The sequence below is a fragment of the Haemorhous mexicanus genome, chromosome 3, assembly GCF_027477595.1.
Source record: "Haemorhous mexicanus isolate bHaeMex1 chromosome 3, bHaeMex1.pri, whole genome shotgun sequence".
In the NCBI taxonomy this organism is placed as follows: domain Eukaryota; kingdom Metazoa; phylum Chordata; class Aves; order Passeriformes; family Fringillidae; genus Haemorhous; species Haemorhous mexicanus.
The window spans coordinates 113,136,396-113,153,403 of record NC_082343.1 but is presented as its reverse complement, the minus strand read 5'-3'; the positions used below and the strand labels follow the sequence as shown (position 1 = coordinate 113,153,403).

The following is a 17,008-nucleotide window of genomic DNA, read 5'->3' as shown; positions in this document are numbered from 1 at the left end:
GTTGAACACTTCAGGACTATCCACAGCACTGATGACACCAGAAGGAGAAAATACATTTTTTCCACCTTATCACTGTAGAAATCATGAGTTGTACCCAGAAAAGTGAGTATTTTTTAATAATAAAACACTTGATAAAATCCCAAGCCATTCCATTGCTTTTCAGCAAAATGAGCACTGGCATCACATTTCTTCAAACCAGCCCCAAGTGACCAGCACAAGTTTTCCTATCCAGTTTATTTAATCACATTGATTTCTCTTGTGGGTTTTAGGTACATATAACCCTCTCAGAACACCAAGACCCTGCAACAGCAGACAAGAATTGTGAAACATATTTCATGCTCTGAATGTGAGACATCCCTGTTTTATGCAAAGCTAACAAATATTTAGCTAGAATGTAAACAACTGGTATAAAACTGAAGCAAGTCAGGCAAAGTTGTTAAAAGCAAGGGTGGCAGTCACCTCAGGCTGCTGGCATCAGGAAGATCACAAGCACCTCTTTGCATATTTTGCTTGTATTTTGACTCTTAAAACCTGTGCTTGCTGCCCCTATCAGAGAAGGGTTGGATCATTTGGGGTGGTGACAATTGCTGTGTCTGTAGAGGAGCAGGTTATCGTAGAAGCAGCAGTTGTCACCTTACCAAAATTCAGTTTGCAGGCATTATTAGGAAAATTTAGCATAATTGTGATAGAAAAAAAACCCCACCAATCCACACATTTGGCCCTACAATAACAATGGCCATTAATATGCAATAGAGGTTTAAATTAATATTTAAGACAAGACACATTATTTACTGTGAGGATGGTGAAGATCTGGCAGAGGTTGCCCAGGAAAGCTGTGGATATCCATCCCTGGATGTTCAAGGCCAAGCTGGATGGGGCTTGGAGCAACCAGATCTAGTGGAAGGTGTCCCTGCCCATGGTAGGGGGTGGCAGCTGGATAATATTTAAGGTCCCTTCCAACCCAAACATTCTGTGATTCTGTGATGATTTCCTGAGAATGTTTTGGGTTTTTTTTCTTTTTTTTTTTTTTCCACAGGATTGTGGACCAAATACCTTTTTTCTTTTCCTTTGTTTGGACTTGGTGGAGTCCTGTCCAATTCCACCGTTCCCCAAGGCTCCTGAGGGGGTTTTTCCAAGGTGTTGCTGCCCTGCTGATGCTGGTGGGGTGGGTGTAGGGGGTGGTGTGTTCTCAGGGGAGTCAAGACTGGTCTTCACACTCGTAGACTGCCCTAAGAGATGCGGCTGTAAAAGCAAGATGTCAAACGGCCACAATATAATCAAATCACAAATAAACCCCACCCCATCTATTTCCTTCTCAGATTCCCTGTTGGAAGAGATGTGATACAGAATTTGTTTTTTTCATTCTAGAAGTTACTATATTATCTGTATAATATCAATGAGTGCAACGCAGTACTTAGTGCACTTGCCAATTTGGAAAACTTTAATCTCCAAATCTGCAACAGAGCCTTGAACACAGAGATAAGAAACTTTCACCCAAGAAAAGAGGATTTTTATTTAATTATAAAGGCACTGCTAAGAATTCAACATTTAGAATTTAATTTAATATCTTTCCATTGAAATCCATAACTTCAAAATTCATAAACTCCATAACAGAAGTCTGTACCAATACCACATTCAATAATGACAACTTTGGAAGAAAATACATTTACAAGCATAACGTAAAATGCATTAATAAGTGAAAAAGCAAGTTTTACCTCAGTAGAGTTGTGGTACTGTATGAAGGTGGCAGATATGGCATGACTGAATGGGTCACCAGCTTTGGGAGTCATGTCCTGCTTAACCAAAAGGGCCAAGTCCACCAGCTGGAGGGGCAAAACAGGTGAGGTTACTCACATGGGACTAAAATGACATTGTAACAATGGGAGAGTGAGGGTTGTGGATTGAAGCAGAATGTTTTCAGTGTTTCTCAGATGAAAATAAAGTTATTCACATATTTCAGCCTAAAGAGCCTTTCTCTTTGACTTCTGTAAATATATGGAGCAATCTATCTACCCAAGAGGGCTCGGCTTGGCACTAAAGTAACATTTTGTTTTCCAGGAAATCCTTCTTTCTAATCCAGTTGTGCAATGGGATTGAATGAGCCTCAGTGCACTGCCAAAGGTCACATAGCAAAGTGTGTGGTTTCAGTTTGGACTTGAAAAAGGTTCGTGCTGGACTCCCCTCTCTCCTGCAGCCATTAAAAAACATTTCTGTTTGTGCATGAGACGGATGAACACAGCACAGCACACATCTGTCACACAGCAAATGGAAAGACAGCCTGGATTTTTGAGCTGGTCTCATGGAAGGTGTCCCTGCCCATGGCTGGGGGCTGGAACTGGATGAGCCTAAAGGTCCCTTCCAACCCAAACCACCCCATGACTCCATTAATTCAGTGAGCTTGGAGAGCTGAAGTAGTGACTGTATTTCTGAAGGGGCTGACAACCCAGACCCTGAGGCTTAAGTACCTCCAAGAGTAATTAATTCATTTTCACTAGAGTTCCATCAGACCCTTACCTGGGCCACAGTCTCATATGCTAAATATGCCAAAATCTCCATTGCAACTGCATTTGGCTTTATTTCCATACTGCTACAGTCCAGCCAGTCACGGAACTTGGATGCTTTCTTTGCTGTCAGTTAAAACCATAAAGGGAAAAAGAAAAGTTAATGACAGATAGGCCAAAATAATCCTTTTTTTTTGGTTGCAGAAATACTGCAAAACTCAAGCAATTAGTGTGAGTGGGATTTGACTGGTAAAAAAAGGAATTATCAAAATGGAAGCAGTGAGGAAAGACTGTTATTTCATACATTTGGGAGACCCATAGGCACATGGAACAAAGAGAAAAAACACGATAATTGATCACACAGGAGATTTCAGAACAAGGAAGGGTCAACCTCAGAGGAGTGTGGACCAGACAAACTTGCTTTAGAATACATTACGGTAAAATAAATAAAACTATTGCATCACATCTTTGATGAATTAAAAAACACTAGAAGAAATCAACACAAATATGTGTCCAGATAAAATTGATATGATTGTATTAACAATACTGAAGACAAATGAAGGACAGAAGAACTTGGAAGTGCTGGTGTTAACTTTACAAGGCTAAGGTGCAAAATTATTTGTACAAATGTTTTTTAAGTGTGCTTTAGATATACAGAAAAAAGGATAGATGTAAAATCAGCATTCATACAAGAACTTCACACTGGTAATGGGTGAGATCGATTCAGAAAAAAGTCAGCAAAAATATGCAATACTGAAATTTAATATCTGCTTGGAGAGTAAGAGGAGGGAAAAAAGAAGATGATCTTTTAGGTCAGTGGTGGACAAGAAGATCATAGAAATATGTGGACATAAAGGAGGTACTGAGACAGAGATCTTAATGATGGCTGTTTGTGAGACAGGACAACCAAAATGAACTATTGAATTTTTCCACCAAAACAAGGTGGAAAAATCATCTGAAGAAAGAGGAAACAACTCTTTGAAAAAGAGTTTTCAATCAGAACTGGAAAATTACAGACAAGTCAGGTGTTAAACAGAGAAAAGGTCAATGAAAGGCTACATTGCATCACTAAAGAAAAACAAACAAACAAACAAACAAAAAGAAAGAAACACAAGAAGTGTGAAGGTGATAAAATGATCACAAAATGTTACCTAGAATTTAAGTTTGCAATTCTATAGTACTTGATCCTTTGAGGGACCTTTTCTTTTGCCTGTCTTTAAAAGTGCAGAAATATCTGGAGCTGTGATTATTTATATATATATTTTAGAACAGATTTCTTGAAGTTCCTTCCAGGTTCTTGTGACAGAGTTTTTATGGGCTTATATTACAGCAATACACTTTGTTAAACATAGTAACACAATCAATTTTTACAGAAATAAACAAGTAAAAAAAGCCTTTGGACAAATGTTCTGCATGGCCTTCAGTATGTTCTGTCTAATTGAGCTCATTTTGTGCAATTGAATTTGTGCCCATGTCTCTCTTGGTACTATTTTCTAACCACTGTAATTCTCTTTTTCTTTAATGACATTAAAAGTCAGTGAAAAAGAACTGTATAGACATGGTCCTTTAAAAACACTGTGAAAATAACACTGAGATTTTTTTATAGATCACAATCTCTTGGTCAGCAACATTCTATTTTATTTTGAAAATTTAAGATTTTTATTTGTTCTGTCTCCAGATGGAAATTTTGGGGTTTTAAAAATGACTTTATCACAAACCTCTCATTTCCTGAAGTCACCCTAATCTGAAGTATCATTTATCTAATGGTTCACAGATGTGTGATGCCAAATTATAACTAAACATAAAAACATACTGAATTAGAAAAAGAAATGCTTACAAAACATGTTTTCCTACGTAGAAAAAGAAATGCTTACAAAACATGTTTTCCTACATTTGCTGACGTTTGCTGATGGAGAACAATATCTCAAATGTGTCATTTATTTGCCATAAATGAATCACTTTTTCTTTGAATTTAAAAGGAAGAACAAGATAAGGTCTCCTTTTAATGACACCAGTGTGTTCAAGTCTATGTTGTAGGATCATGTGCTGTTTTGTCATGATTTTTATTGGCTCCTTCACCTCCTTTTCTCTGACATTTGACCTAAAACCTTAGTCATCACTTAACCACTTCTGTAATGATGTTTTACTACATGATCAAGCCCATTAATTTACAGCTCATTATAGTTGTGGCCCACAAGTACTTCTAGTAAGTTGGTTTTCAGTGCTAGTAAAGCCCTAATTCTGTCATCATGTTATTAGTGTTGGAATGGCGTATACTGATGAACTTGGCTAATGGTGAATAAATTCCACAGCAGGAGCTTACAGCTTAAAATAGAAAAGGCTCTTTAGTAAGTTCTCTGTGTCTCTGCGGATGGGGAAATAAAAGCAAAACTTGCTGCTCTTCTCTAATTTTAGAGGCATTCCAAAAAATCTGCAGCCATGAAACTTTGTTTTTGTGCAGACTTTAGCACCACCATGACAGACTCCAGGCAAGTGTGGTTTTAATCCATTAACTCCTCACCAGTCCTGTCTTTGCAGTCATCCCCACCAGCTCAGTATTTGAGCACATAGAAAGCTTGGTAAATACTCAAATAAAATACTCTGCCTGACGGCCTGAAACTGTGCTAAATTAACTGTTCCCAGGAGTTACACAGACAAAGAATTTAAAGTTTTATTACTGTGGATTAAACAAAAGCGCTTTCAAAAAACATGAGGTTCTGGTGTGCTGTCTATTAAATGAAATAATAATCAAACATCTTAATATAGTGCAGCTCTTATAATACTTACAAAAACTCAATTGCCGACTTTCACAGAATTCTGCATACTGGACTGAGTCCATGGCTCGTGTTTGTCTTTCTGCTCTCTGACAAAAGAGTAAAAGTACATGATGTACCTTATTCCAACAAGACTGCATTCCACAACAGAAATTATAGCACCAAAGCGCCCTTGCCACAACCTTGAAGCAACCCTCCCAAATTAAACATGCATTGAACAAGTCAAGATGCAGAAATATAAACCACAGATGGGTTATTAGTCTTGTGAGTTAAATTTCCCACAGGAGAGTGTCAATTACTATTTTCAAAACCTGCCTGCACACTGTTCACCCAGCCCAGTGGTTAGGGCTGAGAGAAGAGAGGTGCTGAGCACTGCTGTCCTGACCAAGATGCACGTTTAAACTGAAGCACATGAGTATTCTGCCTGTGTGTTTACAGATGACCAGAAAAGTAAAATGTTCTTCCGGACTGAGGCCAACACACTCTGCACTGAGCAGAACTGAACCTGTGCACTTCTAAATTGTGAAATTAATTAATTTCATCACACTGATGTGCCAGACAGAGAGGGACATTGAAGTGTCCCTTCCCACCCCCAATACACAGTAATAAACAAGTGAAATATGTGTCTGTTTCTTTTTTTTTTGGACTCTCAATTTTTTACGCTTCAAGTTTTATACTTCTGAACACTTCAGGAAAAGAAAGGAAATTAGATTGAAATAGAACTTTTAGGACAAAAAGTATCTTCAAATGTTCACTAATGCATTTAAGAATGTATTTCACATGGAGTCCAGAGACAAGCAAAAGAATGAATCTCAAAAGAGTCAAGTTACGAAACCACAAACACTACACACACCCTCCCCTCCACATATACAGGATGCTGTAACTGAATCATGGTAGGAGCAGCTCTCAAGTCCATGGTCAGGTCTGAGCAGGTGCTGGAGTTCTGTTTACTTAACAGTGCAGGGGTGATTTTCACAAGGTAAAGATCTGGTCTCCACAAGAGATTAAACCCATCATGCATCAGAGGCAGGAAGCAGTAGTTAAGATTAAAAAGAAGGATTGTCCCTTTCAAAAGCTTAGTCCAATCTCTCAATCAAGCAGATTTTTTTTAAACAACAAGGAAAGGAATAGAAGTGTCTTCCAAATTAATTCAATTAGTAAATCATCACACCTGAGCTATCACTACAGATACAAAGTGGTATCAGGAGGGCCTGATGGCACTGAGATTGTGCTTGTCCAGTGAGCCCATGAATCTCAAGAAACCACATAAAAAGAGTGAAAAGTACAGGTGTGCTCACACCCAGGATGAAAAACAAAGGGAAAAACACACACAAAAACATGAGTTTTGACACCCTGAACAATTTTACATCTGATGAAATCAAGCTATACAACCTGCTGCATTTGGCTTTATCAGCTCTCAAATCAGGGGGAAAAGCAATTAAATAAAATTAGCACTTCAAATTCACAGTTTATCCCTCTATTCTATGCCTTTTAGGTCACTCTCTTACAACCATCCAACCCTTCACCTATGAGATTCGCTTCACAGTCAACATGTTCAATTTAGCTGTAAACTAAACCTGTAAACAAGCTGACCAGAAATACACCTGGATTGTCCTTTCTTTTCTTCTCTACCCAGTCAATCATTTCAACTATATTTGGACCTTTAGTCACAATGGTGGAAATTTTTCATTTTCCACTTCTCCTATGCATGGCTCTGGCAAACTGACTACATTTTGAGGAGCTACCATTTCAGATTAGTAAAATTTTTCAGTTAATCCATTCCAACAAGATGTTAAGTCTAAATTGAGTATTTATTCCTTTAAAAATAATTTTCACAATCCATGCTGTAACTTCAACCCATTACAGAACTCAACTTTGCCCCTGAATTAATTCAGCTATACTTTTGAAAACAGAAGGCATCACAGAGATAATCTAATCTGAATTTCTGCATAGCACAGGACATTTCTCACATAATACATCCTAGAAACAGCAGTCCTAGAATTCCTAATGTACTTTCACTTTATGCTTTATAAAAGCCTCTAATTTGGGGTTTAATTTTTCACATACTTAAGATATATCTTCCTCAATTAATTTTAAAAGCTAGGTTTTTTTTTGCAATGTGGTTTAAATTCTGTAATCCTTTTTTTTTTTTCTGTTGCCACCTACATGTTAAGCCATTGGCTACTACCATTCACATCCAGCCCTCACAGGGTTTTAAAACCCCTTGAAACAACAAGGAAGGTATGGAAAAATAAAATCATATGGCATGGTCATGTGAGGAATTATTCTTCAAAGTTCTACCTGAGATGATAAAAAAACCCCAACATGTAGAAATTTGACAAGGATACTTTAACTTTCACAGGCATCCCATAATGTAATATGGAAACAGCAAAACCAGATTAATCCCAAAAGCAGTTATGTCAAATTAAATGATTCAGCAATGGCTACTCTCAGCAAATAGACCACAAAGCTCTGAAAAAGCAGACTGTCAAAGGCTGCAGGTTTCATTATAAGTATTACAAGTTTCTTTTTAAGTGAAAAATCTCAAAGGTTTATTAAAAGAAAGGTGCTGCTGAGGGATTTTTCCTACAGGAACTTCATTTCTCTCTACAAACTGTATACAGTCCAAACACTGGATTTAATGTTGTTCTTATATACTAAACAAATACTTTTAATTGCTTTCTCTCTGTAAAAATATTTTTATTTAGCAAAATTACTTACATATATGTGAAATAGAATTCTTTTCTTCCTTCAAGTCTCTCTTTAAAGTAATTCTTTCTTAAAGGTGGATTCCAGTATGATGCTCTACACTGCCACCAAATAAAATGGTGTTTGTCATAAATAACTGGACTTTTTTCCTAATTCATTTTAACAAAAGAACCCTCACATGATGGCATGGGACCTCACAGTTTGAAGGATAAAGATAAACATTCCTTCAGTCCTCCCAGTTTTAAAATAGTCTATAAATAACCATCAAGTGCAGCAGAAATGAAGAGATGAGTGGCACAGCTGGGTCATCTTAAAGGAAACACCAACCCAAAGACCAACCCAAAGACCAACCCATCTTTTTCCTCTTCACTTCTCAAGACCACAAGCAGTATTTTATTGTTTTTCTTCTATATCATCCCTGCTTTGAAAAATGAAGCAGATACAACAAATGGCAGCAATGACACTGCTCAACTGGTTTATCAAAAGAATTAAAAATAGATAGTTTTCACTCCCTCTCTAATAGTACTAGTCACTCTAAGAAGTTAAGAAGCTGAGTTATGTGCTGTACTGCAGAGTTAAAATACTTTGCATGCTTTCCTTGGAACATGCTGAAGGATGCAGTAGATAGGACCTGGCACAGTAAACGTCTGCTTAGTCTTCCAAAAATGTGGTGCATTATATCTTTCTTTCAGCATAAAGAACTAAAAAGGGAAATGAAAGGAAAGGAAAGGAAAGGAAAGAAAAAGGTAAAGAATTGCACGTTGTCACCTACCATCCAGGATGAAAAATAATCTTATTTTTATTCCGTTTTGAAGCTTTCACACTTGACATACAAAGCTCTTTGTGTGGGGGGAAGAAGGCAGGAGGCCAAATGCTAACTTGCTCACTGACTGCTCCATGTTTGGAGGAATTGTGCCCAGGAGCTGCTAAGCTGGAACATTTGAAAAACATATGTGGCACGGCTGGACACCCCTGTGTTTGGCAGCAGTGTCGGGATGAAGGTGCTGGCTTCCCAAACCCTCACATACTCATCTTGTGGACTGATTCCTGATTCCCTCTGCTCAAGTACTCTCACTGTGGGCCTATCAGGGGTTCAAAGCAGCCAGGTCACTACCCCAGGGAAAACCAAAGCTGCCCTCCAAGGGCTGATACTGCCAGAATAGAATGCTAAATAATTTATTTATTATTTAGACTACAGAATAACAGGGCACTGTGTGATGTGCCTGACAGCTCAGGGGTGGGAGGACAAAAACTGCAGGGTGGTCAAGGCCTGAATTCCTGTGGGGCAATGGAGATGCTCCAAGGGCTGGAGTACCTTTCCTATGAAGCCAGGCTGGGAGAGCTGGGGGTGTTTAACCTGGAGAAACGAAGGCTCCAGGGAGACCTTAAGGTCCCCTCCAGTGCCTAAAGGGGCTCCAAGAGAGCTGGAGAGGGACTTGGGACAAGGGACAGAGTCACAGGACAAGGGGGAATGGGTCACACTGACACAGGGATATTGGGAAGGAATTCTTCCCTGTGAGGGTGGTGAGACCCTGGCACAAAGTGCCCAGAGAAGCTGTGGCTGCCCCATCCCTGGAAGTGTCCAAGGCCAGGTTGAGCAGCCTGGGAAGAGGTTCCTGGCCGTGGCAGGGGGTTGGAATGAGGTGATATTTTAAGACCTCTTCCAACCCAAACCATTCTGTGATTCTGTGAAAAATTACCTAGATAAAACAAAAACAAAACCACAAACACCTAAAAAAACAAACCAAAACAACCAAAAAAACCCCAAAACCTGAGAAATAAAGCACAAGGTAGTTTAACATTGAAGTATTTAAAAAATATGCTGAAAACACATTTTTAGTCTTCTGAATTTTGACATTATCTGAGGATTATCACTATCTGAAGACTTCCGTTACATAGAGGAAAAAAGGCATTTACTGTTCTGAGAATCCCTTGAATTGGTAAGCAAAAAAAAAAAAGGGGGGGTTTAAGAGTAAGCATTTTTGAAGTCCAAGCTTACTGAGTGTCTTATACAGAAAATAAAAATGTCTTTTGGGTAAAGATCAATAGGTGTTGTAATGTAATACTTTATTTGCTTATAAAGTACACACATCCAGGGTTTTTTTGTTCCCCCTCTTACAGAACATACCATACATTCTGTAGCAGCCATTAAGCTGAACAAATCTGCATAGCAAACTTAGGGTCTTTGATTTAATATAGGCTTTGTGTGCTCATGTGATTAGAACAATGTTCCCAATATTAGAAGAAAAGATGAGGTCTTTTTCTGGTAGACCAAGCTGATCTCAATTTAAATGTATTTTCACAGTAAAAATGGTTTTGCTTTTTTCTCCACCATATTATTAGTATAATTCCCTGCAATCAACAGAGTTTAAGCTCTGAAAATGCTAAAAATCTCAAATGTTACAGAGATTTTAAGGATCTACAACTTTAAATGACAAGAAGAAAATGGTGAATTATTAAATATTAATTGAAATATACTTTAAAACTATAATCTTTATAGAATTTCTGTCCAGAAACAAAAGATGGAATTTACTTGAAGAACTGAAGACTTAATTAGTCATCTAAAGTCTTTTTATTGTAAAAAATACATTAGACACTTTCAGTGAGCAACTTCATCCTGAATTCAGTTTTTAAAATGTCAGATGAATGACATCTATGAATTTGTCTGAAGTTCATCAGCTGTGGCCATCAGCAATGGAGCCCAAGGGATGCAGGATTAGGTCTATGCTGCACAGCTCAGGCATCCCCAGAAAGCCAAATGAATCCTCCTCTGATGAGTGAGGGGTGGGCACCACCAGCACCAACAGGGCAACACCTTCTGTTTCAGGGCCAAGCAAGGGCCAAGAGTAAAGAATGACTCAGTAAATTCAGTTCCTGCTCTGATCTCCAAGCAATTCAAGAATAAACAAGGGCAGCTTTGTGCCCAGCTGAAAGTTAATTCCATTCATCTCCCTGGAACTATGGAACATGTAATCCAGCAAAGTATCTGCAGATAAGTGGGGGGAAGGGAGCTGGCAGGACTATTTAGGATTCTGTGAAAATTTCAAGGGAATTATGAAGAAAGAAAGCAAATGAAATTGCACAGACAATAACAAAATGAATGGATTAATTCTCAGCAGTCATGATCTCATTGCTTAAGGAATAAATAAAACTGGCTTCCTGATAGAGACTCACAGCCCCTGGAATACTTTGCTCTTGAACATATGCAAAATCTACACATACAGTATTTATTTGAACTAGTTCCATATCATATCCAAATTCCTTGTCTAAATTTATTACTGATAGCCTGAAATGTGGGGCAGGAACCTGGAAACAAAACATTTCCATTTCATGGAATACCTTTGATTTCTACAGGAAAATATTTTTTTCTTCTATAATATGCATCATCATGAATTTTGTAAAACATTGTGTTAAATTTATGGCTATCTTCTGTCAGTGCTTTCCAAAAAACATAAAATAATTTTGGATAAACTATGCTACCAAATGAAAAAGGTTATGTGGGATATACTGATATATTAATATATCAAGACTACTGACTTCCCTCACTTTTCTGGTTGAGGACATTGTAGCACTTTCCTGTGGTTTCCATCTGGCTATACATCAAAAACTTTACATACCATGTTAATATGAGGATACCTTTATATCTTCTGGATAGCATTCCTCTGAAACCTTACCCTGACTCTGTATCCATTCATGAATGAGGTTCATATAAACAGCCTTAGCACCTCACCAGTAAATCTTGCAGTCACCAAAACAGGGATCACTGCAAGGCGTGGGAGACACAGACAGCAAAGCAGCCTCTTTTGCATCTTGAGCTTTAAATTTTTTCTCTTAGTGGCAGCCAAAATCAGCCATCACATTCTATTTTTTTAATATTTCCTTTAGCTGACACACTGTTTGGACTTGTGGCCAGAAACTCAAGGAGTGGGTTTTGCCCCAAGGTTGTTTTTGGGGCAAAGTACAGGCAAAACACACCTCACAGACTTCCTCACCATCCTGGGTGTGGGAGAGATCTGGGAGATCCAGTCCTGCTCCTACTGATCCAAATGGAATGGCAGGAGGTGAAGGGGTTGTTTCAGCCCCAAGTCAACCTGGCAATCAATCCTAGACATACTCAGTTTAAGTCAAACTCAATTCCCAGACACATCTTATCTATTCACCCAGCTACAACATAGCCAGAATTACTCAGTGTAGAGCCACGACTTGTTCAGAAACACATTCACTAAAGTTTGTAAACTGAGCAGTAGGGAAGCTGGGGAACAGCTGGGGACCAGCCCTCTCTCACTCACTGGCTTTAACTGGTAAATGCAAAAAAAGGAATAAACCTAATTTTAAAACAAATTGCATGGCAAAACTCTGCCCTGTAAAAAGCCACCATCAATACACCTTTCTGTGATAGTTTCACCAATGTTAAATGAGAAATGAAAGGAAGTCTTCAAGAGAATTGTTCTCACACTCTTTAAGTTGAAAAGGAAGTGAAGCCAAAGTGCATACTAGTAAGAAACATTTGTGATGAAATCCATTGTCCTGTAAGGTTAACTCTGTGTGTTGACAGAGACCGTGAAATGCCCTCCTGAAACTTCATTTTAAAAAAAGGATCATAAGAAGATTAAGGAAAATTTTGAGTGGCAGAAAGCAGAGTAAGTTTCAGAACATATGAAAAATACATATTCTTTTGACTAATCTTATTTTTAATAATTATAATTCTGTCTTTTCCCTTGGTCTTAATAAAACTTACTTGTCTTGTATTCATTCCCAGTTGAAGAACCAGTTCTCACAGTGCCTGCCTTTCTTTTGTCATCCTTCACAAGAATAATTAAAATTATTCTTATGCAGGAGATTCACATGCAATACAATGCTACAGGGATATCCATGCAGGCATGCTGGGCAGGTGATGCTCCTTCAGTCAGAGAATGAAAAAGGTTTATAATTAATGGGGGTTTTTTGAGTTAGGTTGCTTCTTAAATGTTTTTTTTTTTTTTTAAAAGACTAATTTCCAAAATAATGGCAAAACATACACAAATGAAAAAGACAGAAATTTTTGCTATATTTATAAGTAATTTGGTGTGCAGTACAGCAATCCACTTGTTAAGCCAAGACTGGGTCTTACAGCTTAGAGGTGAAGTTCTAATTCTGTAGTGTCCCCTGCAAAGCTTCAATTAACATCAATACCTGTAAGATGCCACCCTACAAACACCTCCCCCAATTCAAGGTTGCACCTAGAACACATGAATAAATAGTTTAGCTCAGCCATTTTCCTTCACAAGTCCAAATCTATCAATTTTTATGATGAAATTGTTTAAGTGTATTCATGAATGTCTGAGAGGAAAACATAAAAGTTAATAAATTAAAACTAAAACACATGTTACTAAATACTCATAGATGTTTTCTCCTTGGCATATGACTGGAGAATGCAAAATTACTCGGATTTATTTTGTGTGGTAGAATCTGCTGTAACCAGAGAACAATACAGAGTGGTACTCAAAAATGTATTGCTTCCTTAACACCAGAAGCATAGAGACATTTCTCAACTTGTGGTATTTACACCACTGATTCTGTGGTTGGGGCTTTAGCCTTTTGGAAAAGCCTTTCTAATTTGATAATTGCAAGACATGGAACTCCAGATAAAAATCACATCACGCAATTCAGGGAATAAGTGAGTCATACACTGAGCTAAAGAGGAAATGCTTCCCTTAGAAAAACAGTGACCAGGAGGAATTGCTTGAGATGTGCATGTCTCCAATGAAAGGAGGATGTGGACTTTCTGGAACAGTTCCAGAGGAAGACATGAAGATGCTCAGAGGGCTGGAGCACATTTCCTATGGAGCCAGGCTGGGAGAACTGGGGGTGTCCAACCTGGAGAAGAGAAGGCTCCAGGGAGACCTTAGAGCCTCTTCAGAGTCTAAAGGGGTTCCAAGAGAGATGGAGAGGGACTTGGGACAAGGGATGGAGGGACAGGACAAGGGGAAATAGCTTCCTACTTCCAGAGTTAAGGGTAAGATGGGATATTAGGATGGAATTCTTCCCTGTGAGAGTGGTGAGGCATTGGTATAGTCTGTCCAGATGGAATTCTTCCCTGAGAGAGTGGTGAGGCATTGGTATAGGCTGTCCAGAGAAGCTGTGGCTACCCCATCCCTGGAAGTGTCCAAGGCCAGGTTGGATGGCCCTTGGAGCAACATGGGATAGTGGAAGGTGTCCCTGTCATGGCAGGGTGCTGGAAATGGGAGATCTTTAAGATCCCTTCCAACTCAAACCATTCTGTGATTCAGTGACTTCTCAAAGCAATTTATAACAGAGAGATGTCTCAGATCTACTGGCTGAAATTGGCCGCTCTTTGAACCGCCTTTTGAACAGTTCACACTTCCTGACCTAAAAGAGAACCAGACTCAAAATTCAGAACTCCTTCCTGGGTTCTGCTACTAATTTGACATCCAAGCATGGCTGAGTGCAAATGAAGGCTGAATTAATAATATTTAAGGCTCATTTCAAAGATGACATTTTATTTGATTGATCATAAAGTAGCATTAAGCTTGTGTGCGGTGATGCCATGATGCACCAAAGCTGTGTTCTCAGCTTGCACAGGCTGGAGGAGAAAAAAAGCACAGTCAAACCTCACAATGCGCCAGGTATGATGAGTAAGGTAAGGAGAATAAAAAAAATATTTAAAAATTGCTGTCTGAAGTGATAGGCTTTGAAGAAAAGCATTATGCTCTTTTTGCTTTCAACTGGGGCTCCCATCACTGAGGACAGAACTTGGCCTGATGTGAATATTTCCTTTGTCAAAAGTTAATTCAAATATTGAATATTTTTATTTTTTGAACTATGCAGAAAATGCTATGCTGCTATTCATTATTGTTTCTTAATTTCTTTAAATACAATTTTGTCTTCATAGTAGCCTTATGAGAAATTATCTCCACTATATACATGAGAAATAGAATCATAATAAGATCATTTTCCCAAAGGCAATTTTTTTAATTGGCAAATGCTTCTTTTTTTCACCCTACTTTCTCTTTTCTCTTTCTAATGTTAGAGAGAAAAAAGGAAAACATGAAGATTCTGGGGTTTAACAACATGGTTTAGCATTTGGAATTAAGCTAATTGAAACCATCAGCTAATTTGACTAATTTGGAACAATCTATTTAGTTAGTCTCTTATACCATGCCCATTGATAAATATACCACAAAATTATTAAGCGTTTACATAAAACCAAAGAAACATATGCTCTCATTAATTCAAAACAATCCTCACCATCCAAAGCCACTAGAGGAGTTCTCTTATTAAACATCCCCATTCCCTTCTTTGGAAAAAAAACCAGGAAACACCTAAAGAAAAAAATTTTTTTAAATGCATGTAACTCTCACAGCGATACTTAAATCAGTTACATTCCATTTTGCATCAGAAGCAGAACAGAAGCTTTTCAAAGAAACTTCAGTGATATATTATTTAAAAGTAGAAAATTCAAGATTTTAATTCATGAACACAGATTTTTTTAGTTTGGCTAAGACTGGAGCACAAAAGTCAAAGTAAAACTCACTGACTGGTGAAAAACGACACAAGTGTAGGCTGACATTCTGTAAGACAAACAGTAAAGTAGCAAACACAGTTTTTTAATAGTGACCTCCCCATGAATTTTCTCTTAAATAATCTCACCCATTTAATGGCAAAACAAACCAAAAAGTCGTTTAGGGAGCCCCACTGATACATCCCAGCTCACCTTTGAGAGAAGAAATGGTTCTGCATATCCTGGTCTCTTGCTCTGCCCTGCCAGTACCACCTCCTGCTACAGACCCTTCATGCATTTATTAAAAATGAGGTACCATGACAATAGTTTTAATACAAATTTCTTTTTTTTTTTTAAGTGCTGTGATGAGGGGAAGGAGACCAAAGAGCATCTACTGTATATGGGTTCATTACCATTAGCTTCACTGATAGTTTATCCTGTTTCCTAATGAAAGCAAAAAACCCTCACCGTGTCTCTATTAAAAAGCCATCAGATTTGGTATCCTGGTGACACTTTAAAGAGCACATTATGTGGGAAAACAAAATAAACATTTACCCTGGCAAATGGAAGTGAATTTGGGTTTTGACATACTTGGCAGGAAGGTAGAATTATATTCATGTCAAGTATGCAGAAAAACTAATATAATATTTAAATATTTGCTTAAGTAATATAGAATTTAAACCAATGTTACATTAGAAGTAACATTTTTGTGAAATATTTTAAAGTTTTTTAGTATTGGACATGCCATGAAAGTAATACTTTCAGCTGAAATTTCAGCCTTTTGCAGCCTTTGTTACACACTCCCTTCACTTCTAAGGTGGGAAAGAGTCCTCATCTTCCACTGACAAATTTTTGTTTATATTTCCAAGACAAAGGCAGTTCTTGTGCTGATGGTTTAAACTGATAATGAATATATGCAGCTTTTTAAAGAAACAACCCTGGAGAATCTGAATCTTACAAATATTGATATAATGAGCTAATGTTAACACCACCTCAGCTCAACCCTACAGCAGACTTCTACTGTTCCATAGATGTATGTGATTATTTTAAACATCCTTTAGTTTGCAACAAGAGTTGATTCAGTGAAGACAGATCTTCATATCCCTCAGAAAGTACCTGAATGGCAATGACCTCTGAAATTCTCAACTACACTCAATAATGTAGCATTAATTAATAAATAGAGCTTGCTATGGGATGCTAGTTTTAGTTCCAAAAGTAAGGATTTTGGTGTGCTGTCTAAATATACAATTACTGGACTTTCCTTTTTCTAAATCTGAATTCGTATTAGCTGCACACACCCACAAAAATAACTTTTATCAGTGCATCACAACTGTAATTATGAAATTTCAGGTAGAATATTCTGATTTACTAAAAGTATTTTAAAATATTTATTTATTATTCTACAGTTTATTAGTTTATTCTATTGCTTTCATTTATTCTGTCTATGACTCCATAATTTAAGAAAAAGCTTTGCCTAATTTTACCTCATTTGGAGGCACACACATAATTAGAAAATATCTTGA

General features: G+C 37.7%; 1 protein-coding gene across 7 annotated transcripts in view; it reads right to left on the bottom strand.

Moving 5' to 3' along the window:
* Positions 1–17,008, bottom strand: part of SUPT3H (SPT3 homolog, SAGA and STAGA complex component) — a 255,443-nt gene that overhangs the window by 51,199 nt on the left and 187,236 nt on the right. For all 7 annotated transcript variants that reach the window (XM_059843063.1, XM_059843066.1, XM_059843068.1 and 4 more), the window contains 4 exons: positions 5,289–5,364; positions 2,515–2,627; positions 1,716–1,823; positions 1,054–1,242 (listed from right to left, as the gene is read on the bottom strand). In XM_059843063.1, coding sequence (XP_059699046.1) covers positions 1,054–1,242; positions 1,716–1,823; positions 2,515–2,627; positions 5,289–5,364 — 486 coding nt within the window. The remainder of the gene's footprint in view (positions 1–1,053; positions 1,243–1,715; positions 1,824–2,514; positions 2,628–5,288; positions 5,365–17,008) is intronic.